We start from the raw sequence: 20,386 nt of genomic DNA, 5'->3' as shown, positions 1-20,386 counted from the left end.
CACACAGGAAGTCGTAGTACGTGTTCTCAGAATGCACTATTTTTATCAGGAAAGCACAAAAGGGAATTCAACTTAAGGAAAACCAAACTTAAAATGAGTGGAAGGGGACGCTTGGATTAATTATTTCCTGCATTCAAATCGCATTGCAGTTACAAAATGTACATGAAACAGCAGAAAACACATGCGCGTGTAGAACTAAAGGTGGTCAAAAATAATATACTGTGACATTTTGCACTCTTCCTGCCATGCACCGTATACATGCACGTCGGCAGCAAAGTCTACAGACAAAGGTTGCCCACTAAGAACCACAGCCCTTCGTCAAATCATTTGCAGGGTTTCTGAATGTGGGTTAACAAATGAGTCCATGGCTTTGGTGTTCGCTTGTCAATTGCAAGCGAAGCTGACGCAAGCTAGCGGAGGCAGAGGGACTGGCACGGATCAGAACAAGCCTCTCTGCAGACAATTGGAACAGGAAGCAAGGAAGGAAAGGGTCTTTCACCCGGTGGAAGACTGGCAAACTCATTGGGATTGTGACAAGACAGCCACACAGTAGCTCCAGAGACCACCCATTGTAAAAGCATCAAACACACTTAAAGAGAGAGAGAGAGAGAGAGAGCGAGAGAGGAGAGAGAAAGAGAGAGAGGAAGAGAGAAAGAGAGAGAGGACGAGAGAGCGAGAGAGAGCGCACGAGAGAGAGAGAGCACAGTGAGGCACTGACACAGGCGGAGAACCTCAGGTCAGTGCTTCTCGACTGATAAAAGAACTACATGAACACCAAGACGGTTTCAATTTTGTTTTTTTGTTTTCATTCATTTTCTGGAGAAAAAGAAAGAGGAATTAGATATTTCACTTCCTCCTTTCTTTCAAAATAAATATTGTATGTTCTGCTCATTGTTCTTCACAAGCCCCACAGCCACAGACGGTAAACGCACGAAAAGGTAAGACTCAGTTAATGGCTTTAAAAAGTGCCTATTCTTTCTTTCTTTCTTTCTTTCTTTTTTTTTTTAGATAAAACACCGGCTGAAACTAAGCACAATAGTTTCAAATGATCTAATTAACATTAGTGTGCAAACTAAGACAGAGAAAACCCCACAGATGTACTGTCAGACAGAAGGAGAGCACAGAATGAACAAATACAAACAGTTGATGCTCCTGTAAATATGTATTAGGTCTACGTGTGCATTTGAACTGCCGAGCTACATTCATGCAACTCAGAACTAATCAAATTAAAATGTGTTTGGATGCTCCTGAGAGTGGAGCAGAAGACTGGTCCTTTAGACCGGTGGTTCCCAGCCTTTTTTTGTCTTGTGTACCGCCTGGGCATTTGTTTTGTCATGCCGTGAGTATGCCCTCTCTCTCATATGTGTCTGCGATTCCTCAAAATATGATGGCAGCGGCATCTTTTGCTAGAAATCTGCGTTCAAAATAATAAGTTCCTGAAAGGGTATTAGTCATAGCTCCGCAAATATTGTTTTATCATCTTGTAAATAAATTACTCTACCACTTTACTCTTGAAACACCCTAACCCCTAATCCTTAACCAGTTCCCCATTAAAAGTATTTTTTTCCCAACCAGGGACCAAGTGTTCTTTATAACTTTATATGATCTCGTCCTTGTCCTCTGTCCCTCATCCCGTCAGAGGTTCACCAAAGATTGGAAGATGAACAACACGCTGTCCAACACCTCCATCAAGTGTGTTCGGGATACCAGTGTCACAGCGGTGGTGTTCCCCTGCTTGTACAGTCTCCTCTTCATAGTCGCTCTGATACTGAATTCCCTGGCTGCATGGATCTTCTTCAGCATCCCCAGCACCACAACATTTGTGGTCTTTCTAAAAAACGTGGTAAGTCACTATACATTTTGAAGTCGCAGCAGAGCAAGCGAAGACGTGCACGCAAATAGCAACGCTGTCATCCTTCAACCACAGGTGGTGGCTGACTTGCTGATGACGCTGACTATCCCTCTGAAAGTCCTAAGCGATGCAGGTATGGGCTCCTGGCATCTACGCGCCTTCTACTGCCGATACTCCGCCGTTCTCTTCTACATCACCATGTACATCAGCATCCTCCTGCTGGGCCTCATTAGCTTGGACCGCTACCTGAAGATTGTCAAGCCCTTCGGGAAGTGTGCCCTGCAGCGTGTCCGTGTTGGTCAGGTGTTGTGCGCGGTGGTTTGGGTGGTCATGTTGTCCTTGGCGCTGCCCAACGTTATTCTGAGTGACCAGCCACCACAGGTCTCTGGGGGCAGACTGAAGTGCACCTCCATGAAGAGCAGTGCTGGCCTGCTGTGGCATGAAGGATTCAACTACTTCTGTCAGGTAAAAGGCTTGATATTTTGGGAAGTGTGCTTATTTGGTTTTTGGGGAGCAAGCATATTTCTGATAAGTCAGATCCGATGATTATAGAGTGTGACATTTGAGCCGGCAGTTTCAGGATAAGCTAAACAAGCAAAGGAGAAATAAGTACATAGAAAGGTGAAAGGTTTAAATACAGGGCTGTGTAAATGTTGATACCACAATGGACCTTTCTGTTGCCTAACTACATTTCACTGAAATTTGAGAAATCTGTGAGAAGTTCCAGTTTTGCTTCATGTTCTTTCTGTCATGTGTACTTCCAGGTTGTTTTCTGGGGCACTCTTGCCTTGATGGTGGTTTGCTACACATTCATCAGCAAAAAGGTTTATGAGTCATACAGAGCCTCAAAGAGCAGATCTCAGGCAGCCAGTCGCAGAACCAAGGCAAAGGTCTTTGTGGTGGTGGGGGTGTTTTTTATATGCTTTGCCCCTTTCCATTTCGCTCGCGTCCCCTACACTCTGACCCAAACCCGCAGCCTGACAAGTCACTGTCGGGCACAGAACGCCCTCTACGTCGCCAAGGAGACAACCCTGTGGCTGTCAGCCACCAATGTATGCCTGGACCCGCTTATTTACGTGTTCCTGTGCAAGGTTTTCAGGAAAAGACTGACGGCCACACTCAGCCGTAAGCGACTCCCCACGGCTGCCATGGAATCTCCCACGGCAACATCAACTCAACTGGAGATGTCACAAATAGCTCTCAGTAACAGACTGTCGTATAACGGGAAGCCATGACAAACCGGACAATGAACAACGGGACACAATTAATACCTATAATGATCAAGACAAGTTGGGACAATGTCTGAGAGAACTGTATTTGTAAATACCCAGTTATCTTAACGGCAAAGGTTGTAAAAATCAAAAGAAAGAACGTTGTGTTGTCAAAAGCTGATGAATGGACAATGTTGTGTAATAGAAGAAAGCAACTGCAGTTGTATTTAATTTTATGCAATGACGGCTTTCTTTGACACAGTGCAAACCAAACACAGCTGCCCTGTGTTTGCTAAGTCATCCAACGCACTTCCTTAATTTTGCTTACTGTCATTTTCTACTTCCTTCTGTCTAATCTTGTTCAAACTGCACTTTCCCCTTGCAAAGCGTTGGATAAAGGGTACACATTTTGACAGCATAAACACTCCTCAAGTGAGCAGAGACTGAATGATGTGGGAAGTGTGAAACAAAGGACTGCAACAGGCACTGCTTAAATGCTAATTATAATAAGAAGAAAATTTACATTTTTCCTTATACAATGGAAATTTGGAACTTTTCTTTTTTTAATAAAAAAAAAGAGTGCATACAAGAATAAATATTAGGTTGACTGAAAGTAATTCTCATAGCCCACACAGTATTTACAAATGATTGAGATTAGACTGAGCATTTGAGACTAATACACACGAGAAAACATGATTAGTGTCTGTATATGGAACTAAGGACCAATAATGCTGACGCACACAGTTTTGAGTCCAACCGATATAGATATTTTTGACCACAGTTTGTGGTTAGGACATGGGAAGTCATTTACACAAAATGCTTGGCATTTGAGGGGTAGTGTCAGCTATTAGTCGTGAGAAAGCCGCTGCCATCTAGGGACCGTGCCGCTAACAATTTAGCAAGATAACGGCTGGGTGACTTAATGTAGGAGATGCAAAGGCTGTTGAAAAATATCAACGATTTGCTTCGACATGCTATTAAGTTTTGGCTAAATTTCAGTATATCAATTCACCATTCACCTCCACCATTTATGAAAGCGTCAGTAAACACGTCACAACTTGTGAAATGAGATCATTATTTCCGCTTACAAGGTCATATAAAAACCACAGGATGTGGCTGTTCATATGGCATTTCCATCAGTAAGACATCTGAACTTTGTCTTGTTTGACAGATCAAAATACCTGCCATGAAAAACATCTATACAGTTTATGAATGTTAAAATAACTTAAAAGTAGATAAGTATAGCCCAATCTAACAAATGAGACGTAAATATTGTTGTTGGTCATTTATAATAAGGAAAATCCAATCCAACCTCTAGGATTAGCAGTGAAAGCTGAAAATAGATCAAGTATAAAAGGGTGTCCTTTTATTTTAAGAACAGGGATCTGAAGAGTGGAAGCGTATCAAAACGCACAAAGCAGCTAAAATTGACCCAGGGCCAGAAGACTTGTCTTTTGGTTTAATTAAAGGCATTTATTTTGGAGGACTTTGTTATTTTCTAGTATTGCAAGAACTAGTTTGTGGTTGTTATTTTAGCTATTTAGATCAGATCAGTTGCAACTATTTTTCTAAGCAAAGTCAGTGCATGAAATCTAGCTTTCTAGATTATATAGATAATGTGTTGGAACTGGGTCAAGGAATTCTAAATTATACCACATCATTTTAAAAGAAGACATCAAAACATCTGTCTTAATACCAAGCGAAAGTAGGTCATGTGGCACACTACAGTCCAATAGATTTGTTGTGGAAGTACCTGAGGTAAGCAGCAAACCCACCAGCATTTTGCAGATGCATACATATAAGCAGAACTGTATGCAGGACCAATCTACAGTTACCACAAATGTTTTATTGCGGTTGTTACTGCATAAGGGGGTCACACGCGATGATGAAAGAAAATGTTTTGCCAGCCAGTTATGCAATATTGAATGATTCTCCACAGTTTTTAGTAGGTCATGTTTATCTACTTTTAAGACAAAAAAAATAAAAATAAAAAATTGATGGTGTTCTAAAATGACTATAAGATATATAATTACAGAAAAAATGTGAGGATGATCATTAATTAAAAGGTGTGATATTCATGTTTGATTTTCTTATGGTAAACACCGACTGGAGAGGATTACACATGTTTTAAAAAGCTCTCAGTGATACTGCGCAGCTTATTTTGGTCAACTGATTTCCTGTGAGAGCTGCAGTTTCATTATTATTGGCGTGACAACAAAAATGTCTTATTATGTCCTGTAATGATCATAAACCACAACAGCATATCTTTATGGACTGACGCAGAGCTCAAGAAGAACAGGCTATAAAAGATCTTGGGGGGGGGGAGCATCATCAGACACATGCTTGTTGACCTCTTGTTTTCTTAACTTCTCTATGCAATCTATTACTTTGAGCTATTATTAATTGCGTACGTGTTATTCTTGTGTGTACTGTACAAGTGTTTGGCTGTAAAATACAAAAGTTATTAAACTGAAGTAGAGATGAGTATGCTTATGATTTCATCAAACACTAATGGTGATCGGTATTGATTATCCAATTAGATAATTATTAAGCAACAGACCGACAGGAACTACAGGCTCATGTTGCTCTGCTGGAGATCTGATGTTCGAAAGTAGTGAATGTAAATTTGGTTTAACGGCACCCATCAAAGCTGAAAGCATTTGGAAGCACACCATATAGCCATTCACAATACTGCAGCAGAGTCTGATGATTTTTTATTTGGATTGAAGAAGAGAAAAAATACTGAACTTTAATAAATTTGCTTTTTTTTCCAACTCTGCAGCACCCCAAAGACAGGTTTCAAGAGATTCACAAACTGGCTCTTAATGTCACCTACCCCCTGATTTGCAGTCTACATGGGTTTGATTAATATAATAATGAAATATGATCTCTCTCCATTCCACCCTCCGCCAGTTACAACGGAGCCTGATATTTGGGCAGGAAATTAATGAGCTACAGAGCGGCCACTGCAGCCAGCGGTAGGACAGTTCGTCACCCTCAGATTAAAACCTATGACAGATGACCCCGCAGTAGTGAATTATGAGAAATTCTAAATGACGTTCATGAAAATTAAATAAACCCAGGAGACAGTGTAGCCTTGCCGTATGCCCAGACACAGGTCATGGACAAAACAGGGCAAATAGCTAAGAACCTCGTACTGACAGTCTGCTTTAGCTTGGTTGTGTAGAGGTACAGCTTGCATATCATAGAAACCATTCAATGAACCTCAAACGTTCATTGAATGATAATGAAACTAAAGGGCATACCATTCTTATGTACATTTTAGATCATCACAATGCACACATCTGGAGTAACACTCAAAACAGAGTTGGAGCTTACAAAAATGCAAGAACTACGGAAGTAACATTGACATTTTACGGTGAGGTAAAGAGAACAAACTGATTTACTTATCATATTTGAGTCACAGTTTCAGTTCTTAAATACTATAAGTCCAGTAAGTCTTGAACTCAGGTTCAGAATAGTTACAAAATGTACTAAGGCTAATTTCCCCATTCACGAGAACTATACAGGGACTTAATTCTTATGCAACTCACTTGTTTGAAGTGTATTTATGCTTAAAGTTATACTTAATTAAGGACATGCCGTAACAGGTTACTAACTCTTGATAGCGCTCCACAGCATTGCCTGTTCTGGAATTAGCCACGAATTAAGATGAGTCAGGCACTGGCAAGATGGCGACAGCCAGAGCTGCGACACTTAACCTTCAAAACTGCTTTTCAGGAGTCCTATTCGACTTTATGAGGAGAAACTATGGGGGTTGCTACTGAAACTTAAAATCCTGAAAGGCCTTCTCTAGAGCCAGCATTCGATTTTTGTCTAGGCGCCATGGAGGCTAACATTTTAGCAAGCTAGCAACCTGATAACTTAATGTAGGAAATGCAAGGCATAATGAAAGGATGTCACTCTTGGATATACCAACAATATACACTGCCCGGCCAAAAAAAAGTCGCCACATGGAATGAACTAAGCAAATAGGTACAAGTCTCCTATTGGATAATTACTGCATGGGTGATTATCTTTCAGCTGGCAACAAGTTATTTAACCCCAACTGATGCAATGAGTAGCTTCTCATTTCTTAAATAACCATGTCGAAAGACACATCCCGTGACCGTGGGAAAGATGTTAGTCTGTTTGAGAAGGGTAAAATCACTGGCATGCATCAAGCAGAGAAAACATCTAAGGAGATTAAGAAACTACTAAAATTGGGTTAAGAACTGTCCAATGCGTTATTAAAAACTGGAAGGATAGCGGGGAACCATTGTCTTCGAGGAAGAAAAGTGGTCAGAAAAAAATCCTGATTGATTGTGACCAGCGATCACTTAAACGTTTGATGAAATCAAATAGAAGAAAAACAACAGTAGAACTCAGGGCTATGTTTAATAGTGAAAGTAGAAGCATTTCCTCACGTACAATGAAAAAGGAACTGAACAGCTGTGTAGCCTTGAGAAAACCACTAATCAGTGATGCTAACTGGAAAAAAAGGCTTCAATTTGCTAGGGAGCATAAAGATTGGACTCTGGAGCAATGGAAGAAGGTCATGTGGTCTGATGAGTCCAGATTTACCCTGTTCCAGAGTGATGGGGGCATCAGGGTAAGAAGAGAGGCAGATGAAGTGATGCACCCATCATGCCTAGTGCCTACTGTACAAGCCTGTGCTATGATCTGGGGTTGCTGCAGTTGGTCAGGTCTAGGTTCAGCAACAGTATGTGCCCAAAGAATGAGGTCTGAGTACCTGAATATACTGAATGACCAGGTTATTCCATCAATGGATTTTTTCTTCCCTGATGTTCATGGGCATATTCCAAGATGACAATGTCAGGATTCATGGGGCTTAAATTGTGAAAGAGTGGTTCAGGGAACATGAGATATCATTTTCACACACGGATTGGCCACCACAGAGTCCTTAACCCTTAACCCCATTGAGAATCTTTGGGATGTGCTGGAGAGGGGTTTGCACAGTGGTCAGACTCTCCCATCATCAATACAAGATCTTGGTGAAAAACTAATGCAACACTGGATGGAAATAAATCTTGTGACATTGCAGAAGCTATCGAAACAATGTCACAGTGAACACGTGCTGAGTTTTTTTTTGGTCAGGCAGTGTATGACTAAATTACAATATGTTCACTCAACTTTGCCATTTCTGAAAATGTCAGCAAACACATTACACGTTGTGAACTTTGACACTGTTGAAAGAATTCACACTAAGGAGGTCATGTGTGATTCAAAACAGGGCGTTTTATATGAACTTTTCTTGTGAAAATTAATGCAACACTGGATGGAAATAAATCTTGTGACATTGCAGAAGCTTATCGAAACAATGTAACAGCGAACACGCGCTGAGTTTTTTTTGGTGACGACTTATTTTTTGGCCAGGCAGTGTATGACGAAATTACAATAGGCGCGTTCGACTTCATGCAGATCTGTGCAGATCTGACTTGACGTGATGCATGCTGGGTCGAACAAGTTCATTTTAACCAATCATATTCGAGGTCTATGAGCAGAACAACCCAGCATGCATCACGTCAAGTCAGATCTGCACAGATCTGCATGAAGTCGAGCGCGCCTAATATGTCCACTCAACTTTGCCATTTCTGAAAATGTCAGCAAACACATTACACCTTGTGAACTTTGACACTGTCGAAAGAATTCACACTAAGGAGGTCATGCGTAATTCAAAACAGGGCATTTTATATGAACTTTTCTTGTGAACAAAGTAAACACAACCCCACTTGAAAACAGAAATACACTCATGAAAACATAAGTAGAAAGGCTATTCTCTCTCTGCCAACTGTACACACTGTTCCTTTAAGTGCCTGTATTTACTTTTTTAAATGTTTGTCCCTTGGCAGCTTGTTTATCTGTTCAACTTATTGAAATAAGCCATGCAACAGCCATGCAGAGACTGACTCCTTATCACAGAATAAGAAACTTTTTAATGTGAACTTCTAAATTTGGCAACATGAAAAGATTAGTCGGTTATGTAACACTTTTTTCTCTTATCTTGAAAGAGGCTTCTAGCCGCTAATTATCGCGTCCGATCAAGTGAAGCTATCTTAACCAACATGTATGATATGAACGTGCGTACGATACTTACTAGTGTCGCTGTGCGCGCGCCCGCGACGTCCTTCAGCATCTCGGCAGGCTCGCGCCAACGTAACGCCACGTGACGCGCCTGTCGGGTCATATGATCTGTCGGCTCCGTCTTCCTGTTTGCCGTCAAGAAGTTCCACCGAGCGGACTCCCAAACAAACGAACATGGCGGACTTTGAGGAGCGCCAGAGCCTGTTGGGAGACGATGACGAGGGGTCGTACACCGACAGGCAGGCGCCGAGAGGACCCGGCAGACCCATGTCCGCAATATGCGACCCGAGCCGCCTACTGCACCGAGTGGTTGTCCTGATTTTCATGTGCTTCCTGGGATTCGGTGAGCAGCCAGTCCCGTTATTGCAGTTGCTTTGGACTAAGTTAAATAACTCGGTTTTGGTTAAAAAGTAAAAGTAAAAGCTAATAGTTTCTGTAGTGGTTCCTATAAATGTAGCTTCATTGTGTCTGTAGTGTGTTAATGTAGGTTTTGTGTTGCAGGGAGCTACTTCTGTTATGACAATCCAGCTGCACTTCAAAGTCAAGTCATCCAGGTAATTCATTCACTCTAAATGCTAACTCCCACACCAGGGCATTATATTACAAATGCAATAATTCACATTTATCCCAGGCTGAGACACCACTGCCCATTAGTAAAAAAAACAACAACAGCCAGATTAGGTTTCTGTAATCAGAGATATGCAAATCTCCACAATAATCCTGCCAGAGCAGTCAAATCAAGCTCCTGGTAGAAGCTGCCGTCAGAGGATTTTGTTCACACACACACAATACGGTTGAAACTTGAAACCAAAATAACTGAACCGACCAACTGGAGCCAGACGTCATTGTTCCTCCCTTCACTCTCCCAGGATCTGAACCTGAACACTGCAAAGTTCATGCAGCTGTATGCCTGGTACTCCTGGCCCAATGTGGTCCTCTGTTTCTTCGGGGGATTCCTGCTTGACAGGGTCTTTGGCATCAGGTAGAAAACACAAGCCAGTCACTTTTATTTCACGCTCAGTTGTGTGTTTGCTGTGTCACCATAAAAAAAAAAAAAAAAGAGAAATAAAAAGAGTTGTGCAATTTTTGTGCATGCATGTGATTCACCACTGATTTCTTTTTAGGATGGGAACCATCATCTTTTCCCTCTTTGTCTGTGTAGGACAGGTACGTTTATTTTCTAATTTTTTTAATATGAAATGGAGGATCTTGTTGAGTCTAGTCAGTTTGGTGTTTTAAACTTTCCATCTCTGCGCAGGTGATCTTTGCCACTGGAGCTTTAGTGAACCGTTTCTGGCTGATGGAAGCTGGACGTTTTGTTTTTGGGTAAAATAATTCAGTTTAAACATTCATATCTTATAAATACGCACATAGTTTTCACATGATTGGTTATTTATGACAAATATATTGTATATTTTTATTATAAACGTGACCTTTTTCACCAAAATTTACAAAAAAAAAACCGCATCAAATGCACCAAAACTTAAGCCAGCGTGTCTTTATTTGGTCAACCTTAGAAGGACATTAAAATCTGAGGCTCAAGTTGTTCTCATTCAGTCACACTATTGCCTTTTCCTTTCTTTTGGCCAGTATTGGAGGAGAGTCCTTGGCTGTGGCTCAAAACACATACGCGGTCAACTGGTTCAAAGGCAAGGAGCTGAATCTGGTGTTTGGCCTTCAGCTGAGCATGGCTCGACTGGTAAGGACACCACAACATGAAGTTACACACGTTTTGAAATATTATGTTTCATTTTACAATATTGCTCATAATGAATGAACCTTTCTGCACAAAATGTCATTGGTGCAGTGGTTTTAATCCTTCGCCCTCTTTTCCACTCCACTCAAGGGCAGCACAGTGAACATGAACATCATGGGCTGGGTGTATAGCAAAGTTGCAGATGGTGTTGGTTCTCCCGGGCACACTGCACTGGGCACATCACTCATGATAGGTAAATATTATACACTTGCGATTAAACCCTTGGCTTCACTCAAATTGGAAAGTGATAAGCTCAGAGGTTCTGGTTACATTGCCTTTTCCCCCCTCTGTCTGAGCTTCAGATACCAGATCCTTTTTCTGTAACTAATGTTCTCAGATAACATGCCCAGCGGAGACAGAGAGAAGTGGTATAGAGAACTAAAAGTATTACCGCGGTCCTCGGATGAATCACTGGAGTTAAAAGAAGTGTCAGTTCTTGTATTTTTCTTTCCCCCACTAACTTAATCTAGAACAGCTTCCACTTTTATACATCTTGCTGTAGTTTGCTGTTTTTTTTTTTACAATCCGCCTGTGTTAGTTAAACTTTAAACTGACATGAATTCATTTTAACGATGGAGTCGGTGACTAGTCTTAAGGCAATCTGGTTTAAACTCTTATAACTAAAACCTTAACATTTCAAATTGACTTTGTCTCTCCTCAGCGGCCGTAACCTGCGTGTTTTCCCTAATCTGCGCTTTGGTGTTGGCGTTCTTTGACAGAAGAGCTGAGAAGATCCTCCACAAGGAACAAGGGAAAACAGGTAATGTATTCTAAGATAACGTCTTTCCTCTTTGCCCTGTGCCGGTCAATAACTACTAGAAGGCTTTTTCACAATCACTGTGGACTATGACAGAGTGTGAGGCCACGTTTTGTTTTTTGTTTTTACCTAAAATTGACATTTAGGCTCGCAGTTCAATTCCGTGAGTTGTAGAATTTTCCTCTTTGAAAGCAGAGAAGCTATTGTTTTTCTTTTACAACAGCGGTATTAAACTAATGTGCATGTGTTTTAATCATGTGTATTAGGTGAGGTGATCAAGCTGACCGACGTGAAGGATTTCCCATTGACCCTGTGGCTCATCTTCATCATTTGTGTGGGCTACTATGTCGCCATTTTCCCCTTTATCGGACTGGGACAGTGAGTATTACTCTCCCTCTCTTTCTCGCTCTCTTTCTCTCTCTCTCTCTTTCTCTTGCTCTCTCTCTATCTCTTTGTTTATTAGTTAGGGACTATTTAAAGCTGCGGAATAATATGTATTTGGAGCTTTAGTGAACGTTTATGACCTTATGGAATCGACTCAAAACAAATTATTGTATGTAAGCTGTCACCCATTGCAAAGCGGTTGCTAACCGATGTGTTTTTAATAGTTCTGCGACGATATTTGAAGTTTACAGCATGGAATAAGCCCTTTGTGGCGTAGGATTCATACACAATGCCAACAATGTCACGTGTCAACAATGTTACATACAAAAATCGTCTTCACATTGTTACTTATTTTGACCCAGTGCTCCAAATATCTTTTAACATAGCATTTTTAAACATAACACATAAACGTGGGATGTTTACTTTGTTAATAGTACAAGAAAATAAATAATTGAATAGATCACGTAAGAAGTAGAAGGAAGAAATACATAAATAAATAAAGAAGACCTAAACAAAAGAAGGGCGTCTCAGGGACATTTTCCATTTCTTCCAGATGTCTTCTAATTTGGATTGCTGGAGTCTCATTGACAAAGTGATTCTTTCCATCACAAATATATCATAGATGATATCATACCATTCGTCTTTACTCGAGATGTCTGGTTTAAGCCATTTCTTTGTAATTGCTTTTCTTGCAGCTGAACCCAGTACTCGAAATAGATTTAACACTTACAGTAGTTGAGCTTACAAACCCAAAAAGAAGTTCCTCCCAGTTAAACGTAATGTCCGTTCCAAATATAATCATTAGTTCTGTAAAGATCTTCTGCCAGAAAACAAGCGGTAATAATTGGCTTCCTGGGAACGACACCGTGCAGTCTTTTCAACATCTGGAAGCTCTTCAGTGTTGCCTGGTTAAAAAAGGTGCAATATGAAGAGAGACCAAGGTTAATCCATCTCCTATAACTGGCATCCATCTTATTTGGAGCAAAATCCAGATCATAACAGGATCATTTCAGGGTCTTTGCTTCTTTTATCATATCATTTTCTGTTATGACATTTAACCATGTTTTCAAAAACAAGTTGATCCATTTATTTACTTTCAGTTTCACTATTACCAACAGAAATCTCTCAATCTTTCTTAAACTAGAACCTTATTCCATCTGTGTAAATTGACGCATGCTGTAATCACTTACACAATTGAACCATATGGGGTTTATTCTTTATTTGCTGAAAAGCAGCACCGGCATATCACGTTTTAAATACCAATATCTCAACTGTCCCTTTAACCTTGAGTGAAGACAGATTTGAGGAAACATGTTTGACATTCTGGTTCAATCCTGTGGTATGAATTAAATAGAGAACCTCCATCGAATTAGTGCAATGTTTGGATCTGAGAATGTGCAACCCCACAATTTTGTGTCGTCATCAAACCACAAAGAGAGGGAGGTGGGGGCTGACAAATGGATTTGCGCTGAAAGGAACCGACTGTAGCTATCGCAGTCCTAATTTCCTTCACTGAAAGGCACTCCTAAAACACTTAGCAACTGGCATAGGTTTTCCACAGTGGATCAGTGCTTGCAGAGCAAATAGCTTCCATGCAAATGGAGACGGAAAACAATGTGTGGAATACGGGAGTTACATTTTGCAAGAGCAAACTCGGTTTCTGCACCCCTTTGTCGTCACATCGGTATCGGCTTTAAAGCCCAAGCAGTTCTTTGAATTGTGATCCCAGTGTTTTTTGTTTTTTTTTCATTTGCAGGGTGTTCTTCATTGAAAAATTTGGCTTCTCCCCAGCTGAGGCCAGAGCTGTCAACAGGTAACTCAGGTCACATGTAACGCTCTACTGAAGCCAAGCTATCCTAGGACACTATTATATTCTGCTGTTGCTGTTTTTGAGTGGGAGGGGTCATATTTCAGGGGATAGGTTTGCCTGAAACTGAAGTCATAGTAAAATATCTCATTCTAATCTAATGTGTCCTGTAAAATTACTGATGACTCAAATAACAGACTTTTTTAATCAGAATTTTATTGTGGATTTTTAAAGTATGAATCTTAATTACTTGTCTCGTCAGCATCAGCCTTTCACTCCGCTCTCTTTCTTTCCCAGCATTGTCTACATCATCTCGGCCCCCGCATCTCCGGTTCTGGGCTTTATGGTGGATAAGACGGGGAGGAATGTGGTTTGGGTAATAACTGCTGTAGTAGCAACGCTCGCCGCTCACATCATGCTGGCCTTCACCTTCTGGAACCCCTGGATTGCCATGGTAATGCCCCCCAGCAACGCCGTGACCTTGCTCGATACCGAGGTTGTGAGGGTTTACAGATCGGCTCTTAAGCCTCCTGCACCGCACACAGATTAACGTTAATTGGGGAGTAATATCCAAAAAATAAATAAATAAATAAATAAATGATATTCAGCATTTAAAATCTGGTTGAGTACATTGGTTCTTTCGCAGTAGCCTGAAAGATAAACATGTCTACAAGCACAGAGGATCCGATGGTATTGTCAAGCAATGGTAAACAGTCTAGCCCTTTAGACTAATGTTAACCAGGGTACTACAGCTAAAATCACCTGGATTTTAAGTATTTTGCTAAAACATTAAATTCATTCATTCATTTTCTGTGACGGCTTGTCCTCTGGAGGATCGCAGGGGGCTGGAGTCTATCCCAGCTGTCAGTGGGCGAGAGGCAGGTCTCCAGTCTCCAGGCTAACACAGAGAGACAGACAACCATTTAAAACATTAAATTCTCATACATAAATAATAAACTTAGAAAACCGTCTTTGTCAATACTGTGTGGGTATTAGATTTGACTGATAGTGACCAAACATCCCTCTAACTGTTATTGCTAAATTCTGATTTAATGTCCAGTGGGCAAGTCTTTCTAAAGAACTTTGTGAAATGCTATGAACGTGTAAAGTAATATGAGAACATGTGTGTTTTTTTTTCCCCAGTCTCTGCTTGGCGTCTCTTACTCATTACTGGCGTGTGCACTGTGGCCCATGGTGGCCTTTGTGGTGCCTGAGCATCAGCTAGGGACGGCTTATGGCTTGTATGTATCCTCAGTGGCACGCTACACGATTAGACAATGCACCTACAGATAATTCTTTTTTTTTTTTTTTTTTTCATTGTCACTCATGTGGACCTTTTATCTTGTTGTTGACAGCATGCAGTCCATCCAGAACCTGGGGCTCGCCGTCATTGCCATAGCAGCAGGGGCCATCCTTGACAACAAAGGGTACCTGGTTTTGGAGGTGTTCTTCTGCGCCTGCATTTGCAGTCAGTATTTTCTGTGTTTTCACGTGTGTTTATAAGATTCCAGTCTTTCAAGGTCCAGTGTTTTAACACTTTTTGAGTGACACTGTAAGTCACTTTCCCACATTGATTTTCCTTCTCCTCCCTTGCAGTTGCGCTGATAGCAGTGGTGATGCTCTACTTTGTGGATTATCTCAAAGGTAAGAGAAACCTTGAACGCTCCTGCTGCTCCGCTCCTGTCATTCGCCCTTATAGTCTTTGATTCCTGACCTGGCTGTCCTCCCTTTTCTCACGTGACATCTCTTCACTTTCCTCTGCCACTCTTCGGCACGCTTACACCATAATCTCTCCATCTTCTTGCTCTGCAGGAGGATATTTGAACCAGTCAGCTAGAGCCCGACACGAAAAGCAGAAGGAAGACTCTTCAGATGCAGAGTGAGTACCTTTGACTCTCCATTACTGCTTTTAGACCCACTTACCCAGTAATTAGACAAAGATCTAAACATATAAAACATATTTAACAACGCACTCATAAGTGGCGCAGACATGATACAGATGATAGAGTTTAATGCAAATCTACTGGTATTATAAGTGTAATAAATAATTGTTGAAGCCACTTGTCCCTGGTGCTGTTGGTAATAAGGTGGAGTTTATCAGTTAAAAATGTTTATCACATGTTTACTTTTACTGCGGAAAAGTATGCAAATCGAGGCAAGGTGATGACTGCTGTGTAACATTTCAGTCACTGAGATCTTCTGTGGCCCCAGCAGTATTTACAAATGTCTATGACAAACCTGCGACGGAGGATTAGAGCAGGATACCACAGGTTGAAGCCCAAGGTTGGCAAATATTTGTCTTCAAACAATCAGACGCTCATCAGCCACATATGAGACCAGTTAATAACAGCTTTGATCAACTCCGGCACCACAGAGCATTTTCCATTTCTTATCACAGGCACGTTATTAATGTGTAGCTCGGTCTTTGGACGCAACTTTGGCGGTGGCCTGTTTTGCAGCACTGGCTGAAAATCAAAAGAAAATGTCATTTTGTGAATGAAAGCTGCGTTATACTTAGCTTAGGCTTTCCTTTCTGTTTCTGTTTTAATTATTATTTTTTTTATTTTTTCAAACGTCTGGTTTACTGTTTGACAAACAGCATGTCTGAGGTTTGTCAAACTCGTTCGCTGCAACATGATAGAGGAAATGGTTTTCTGCATCAGCTGACCAGGTTGTTAACATTTATGGTAAGCTCTGGTTTGTGCAGCTGGTGTAAATGGTCTACGTTTCCCTGTAGCTGTGTGGTTTTAAAAAAAAAAAAAAAACTGTATTAATCACACATAAATCGTCACAAGTTTGGCACTTTTAATCTCAATATTACAAGAAGAAGAAAAGGGATAAAAAGAAAGGTAATTGTCTAACTGCATGAAAATAAATCTGAGCTATTCTTGTAGGATTTTCTACTCTCTTCTTGGTTGCAAGATACTACAAGAGTCAAAGCATAAACAGGATGTTAAAAGGTGAATCCTCCAGGTGGGGGTTGCAAAAAATAAAATAAAAAATCCAACCATTGAACACAGTGAAGACAGTCATCCACAAGCAAATATGGCAGCTGCAGTCAAGAAGCCGAAAAACAACTTCTCTCTAAGAAGCAGTGGTTACCCCCCCCCCCCACGTGCGATATCTCTGTTTTTCATCTGTCTGGTCTATAGGGTGCCCAAATTGCACATGGTTTGTTTGATGCGCAGTAATACAGCACGTTAGCAAAAGAACGCCGTACTGCATTATGTTTTTGGGGGGTTTTAAAATCGACAAGAAAATGGTTTTGAGATAGCTCGGGCAAAATCCAGACCTGGATCCTACAGAAAATCAATGGGGGGGGGGGACCTGAAGAGGCTCTGTGTGCAGGAGATGCCCTCACGGTTTGACAGATCTGGAACATTTTTGTAAAGAAGACTGGAACTATATTTCCAAGTCGTGATCTGCCAAGCTGATACTCTTTATCGAAACAGAGCAGAGTAGTATTCTGTATACTATATTTTGTCTGATGTGTGTCCCATTGCTTTTCAGTGACATTGTATGTATCCTCCGTATTGTCTGGTGTGTCACCGTACCGTCTTATTCTTTGCACGGGATTGGTCACAGTGTGCTTAAATTGGAGGTGTCGGTACATATGGACTTTTTATATCCTCTGTATTGTCTGGTGTGACAGCACCCGTGTCTCTTGGTGGTCCTGATCACTTCCTGTTACTCATTCTGTTCATGAGATTGGTCACAGTGTGGCGACTGAAATGAAGGCGGCAGTGCATATAGATAGTTTGTACACACCAGCGCACAATACACCACAATAATAAAAATATCTGCAGCCTGATTTATCGTAGAGTTTTGGGTCTGACGCCGCTAATGCTCTCTCTAATCTGTAATTTGCTTATGTGTGGACACTGACTGACTAATATTTTCTGGCTTGTAATTGATATTTTCCAGATGATGATGATGATGATGATGATGAGCGAACACACATGGTCCTGGGCTGCAGAGCCAGCAGGCTGCACCGTCCCAAACCCAGAGCTTTCAATCTGCTGCCATGGGGCGGGACTGCGCTACTGACTCCGCCCAGTGATCTCATCTGTGGTTCTTCACAACACAACTGACTGTCTGGCTTTGGCTGTTGCCTAATCCAAAAAAAAAAAAGAAAAAGAAAAAAATAACTGATTGCATCCTATCAAGACACTGACAAGGCCAAGTTTGGACTAGACATTTACTCTCTGACATTTCATACTGACTTCATTTCTACCTGTATCCTCTCACCACTGACCCTCTGTGTGTTTGTGTCAAACTTTCACATGAAGAAAGTGTTTGGGTGCTTGAAAAGTGTTTTAAAACCTCTCAGGAGGAGAAACTTTTATCCATTAAGAAGGTACCTATATCTCTTTGACATTGTCTTTGGGGTTTACTACTTGCCACTTACGATATAGAGTTCTTATATTAATTCACTTATTTTATGGGTATATCGGGGCGACTCTGTGGCTATTTTTACAGTTTTCCTTTTTTATTAGTTTAATTTCACAAATTGTTATCACTAACTACTGGTAATGGTCTTATTGCTGACTCCTCAGCAGCTCATTTATGTACATATCATTTGTCAGATTCACAATAATCGCTAACCAAAATCCTCCTCGCTAGCCTCTCCAGGCCGAGTGGCTTCCTGTTCAGTTTTAATCGTATGCACCATTGACCTTTCATGGTGGATAATCTCAAAAAGAGCACGGCTCTTTGTTGTTTAAATCTTTACCGCTCAGTTCTTTTTATTTCTTTATCTGCTCTTTGCTGATTTGGTTCATAATTTTTTATTATTTTATGTCGCGTCGCCGAGTGGTGCGTCGCTGTAGAGATAAGAAAAACAAGAAAGACGCACTTTTGAACGCATTTCACCGTGTAATGACATGCACAGTATCAACTTTTGTAAACTCTCTCATTAATGTGACCTTTTGAAGAATCACACATCCACACATTAATTATGTTTTGAAGATGTTTTTTGTTTTATTTTTTCCTCATTTATCAAGCTCAGGTAATTAACTTCTTGGAAGCACTACCCCTGATTTTTACTCCCGACCAAAATATTCACTGCTTAACTCTCACCGTTCCAGTAATGCGGGAAGAGATTAGTCTCCCTGTGTTGGTATCAGGGTCGTACACTGTGGATGATTAACATTCACTACCTCAGTTGGGGCGAATGAGCCCTAATTATATTCTAAACAAAACATTCAGCACGTGTAGGACGATTGTCAGTGGCATAAACTTAAAATGCTGTTGGTTGCACATTTCAACGACGAGCGTGTGGAACAGTCTGGTACGTGGTGCTCTCTGTGACAGAGGTGCAGTCTTCGGGTTCATCTATCAAGTGTTATTGATCTGTATGCTGCAATATATGGAGTTACTGAAGATTCATTGTAAAAAAGTAAAGCAAAACAAAAGCCTTTGTTGAACCAAATCCTTTTTGATAGCAGGAACTATGACATTGCAATTAAACATGATTTTCTTTTTGTAATCATTCGCAGTAGTTTTTATTCTTTCCTCCAGTACCTTTGGTGATAAGTTATATTCTCTGCCTGGGTGATTAATCCTATTGGTGATATTTGCATGAATGTGCGTTCGTGTCAGTGTTGTCTGTGGCTCTGTTCAATTATTATTATTCCTTCAGGATTAAAGGACGGCCCAGTAAGCCGACACAGGGTGAGCATGCTAGACTGGCACCCATGTCAGCTTTCGGCTTACGCAACCGCTACCTCTCCAGGCTGGGCGCCCAGGTAGGCACGCACACTGCTCATGATTAAACGCACCGCAGTTCAAACAGGAAACCATTTATTAGTTCATTCAGCCTCGGAGCTTGACACCGGCGATACAGTTGTTCTTTAAAGAGGTTTCACAGCTTCAGTGCCGCTTCTGCGACAACTCTGGTCTTTTTTTTTTTTTTTTTTCCTTTTTAATTTAACCTGTCTTGTCCCCTTTTGCTCTCAGCTCCCAGACCACTGCTCTACCCATCTGTCGTCTCTCGCCCACAGGAGTGTTTTGAAATGATGCCCTTCATTCAGCTGTCCGCTCCGCCCCAACACTGTAAAGACAAGTATGCACTAAAAAGAAAAAGAGGATGCTTGCAAAGTATCTCTTATGTTATAGCACTTTTTTATTACCTAAAGGTATTTTTTAACCTTCGCTCAACTGACTGTTCTGGGTATTTACGGGTGTGTGTGTGTTTTCTAGTTAATTAATATCACCACTATAGTTTATTTATTTTTGGATTGATATTCAGTTATTTAAAGTTTGCTCCACGTACAAGGTGCCTTTTAGTGAAGCCAAAATAAGCCTGAATGCTGTTTCAGAGGTGCAACCCTCTGCAAACAACAGAGGGCACTAGTTCCCTGAAATGTTTATTGTCACCTCTGGCCACAGTTTCCTTACCTCACAGGTTTTCTAGATACAATACGTTTCAGTTTACTGTGTTAAAAAAAAGTTACACAACTGGTGGATTTTTTTGTGAACTGTTGAGTGCTGGCATATGTTTTTTTTTATATTT

At 40.9% G+C, this 20,386-nt stretch overlaps 2 protein-coding genes across 3 annotated transcripts; both read left to right on the top strand.

The window, feature by feature from the left end:
* Window positions 1-630: 630 nt before the first annotated feature.
* LOC311498804 (P2Y purinoceptor 13-like) lies at window positions 631-5,547 on the top strand. Its single transcript, XM_084559541.1, has 4 exons — window positions 631-938; window positions 1,640-1,843; window positions 1,928-2,317; window positions 2,617-5,547. Exons 2-4 carry the CDS (start codon window positions 1,661-1,663, stop codon window positions 3,085-3,087), a joined length of 1,044 nt encoding a protein of 347 aa, XP_084415667.1. The 5' UTR covers window positions 631-938; window positions 1,640-1,660; the 3' UTR covers window positions 3,088-5,547.
* A 3,615-nt stretch (window positions 5,548-9,162) lies between these two features.
* mfsd1 (major facilitator superfamily domain containing 1) lies at window positions 9,163-20,356 on the top strand. Of its 2 annotated transcripts, XM_084559250.1 has the most exons (17): window positions 9,163-9,511; window positions 9,670-9,722; window positions 10,038-10,150; window positions 10,293-10,335; window positions 10,427-10,494; window positions 10,759-10,867; window positions 11,015-11,117; window positions 11,586-11,684; window positions 11,948-12,059; window positions 13,822-13,878; window positions 14,170-14,326; window positions 15,016-15,113; window positions 15,228-15,340; window positions 15,469-15,516; window positions 15,685-15,751; window positions 19,514-19,619; window positions 19,831-20,356. In XM_084559250.1, exons 1-17 carry the CDS (start codon window positions 9,343-9,345, stop codon window positions 19,888-19,890), a joined length of 1,575 nt encoding a protein of 524 aa, XP_084415376.1. In that variant the 5' UTR covers window positions 9,163-9,342; the 3' UTR covers window positions 19,891-20,356. The 2 variants fall into 2 exon arrangements, with proteins under 2 accessions (XP_084415376.1, XP_084415377.1); XM_084559251.1 differs by lacking the exons at window positions 19,514-19,619; window positions 19,831-20,356 and adding an exon at window positions 17,797-19,360.
* Window positions 20,357-20,386: the final 30 nt, after the last annotated feature.

This window comes from Chelon labrosus (genome assembly GCF_963514085.1).
Source record: "Chelon labrosus genome assembly, chromosome: 13".
In the NCBI taxonomy this organism is placed as follows: domain Eukaryota; kingdom Metazoa; phylum Chordata; class Actinopteri; order Mugiliformes; family Mugilidae; genus Chelon; species Chelon labrosus.
The sequence above is the reverse complement of the archived record's forward strand: the minus strand, read 5'-3'. Positions and strand labels throughout refer to the sequence as shown.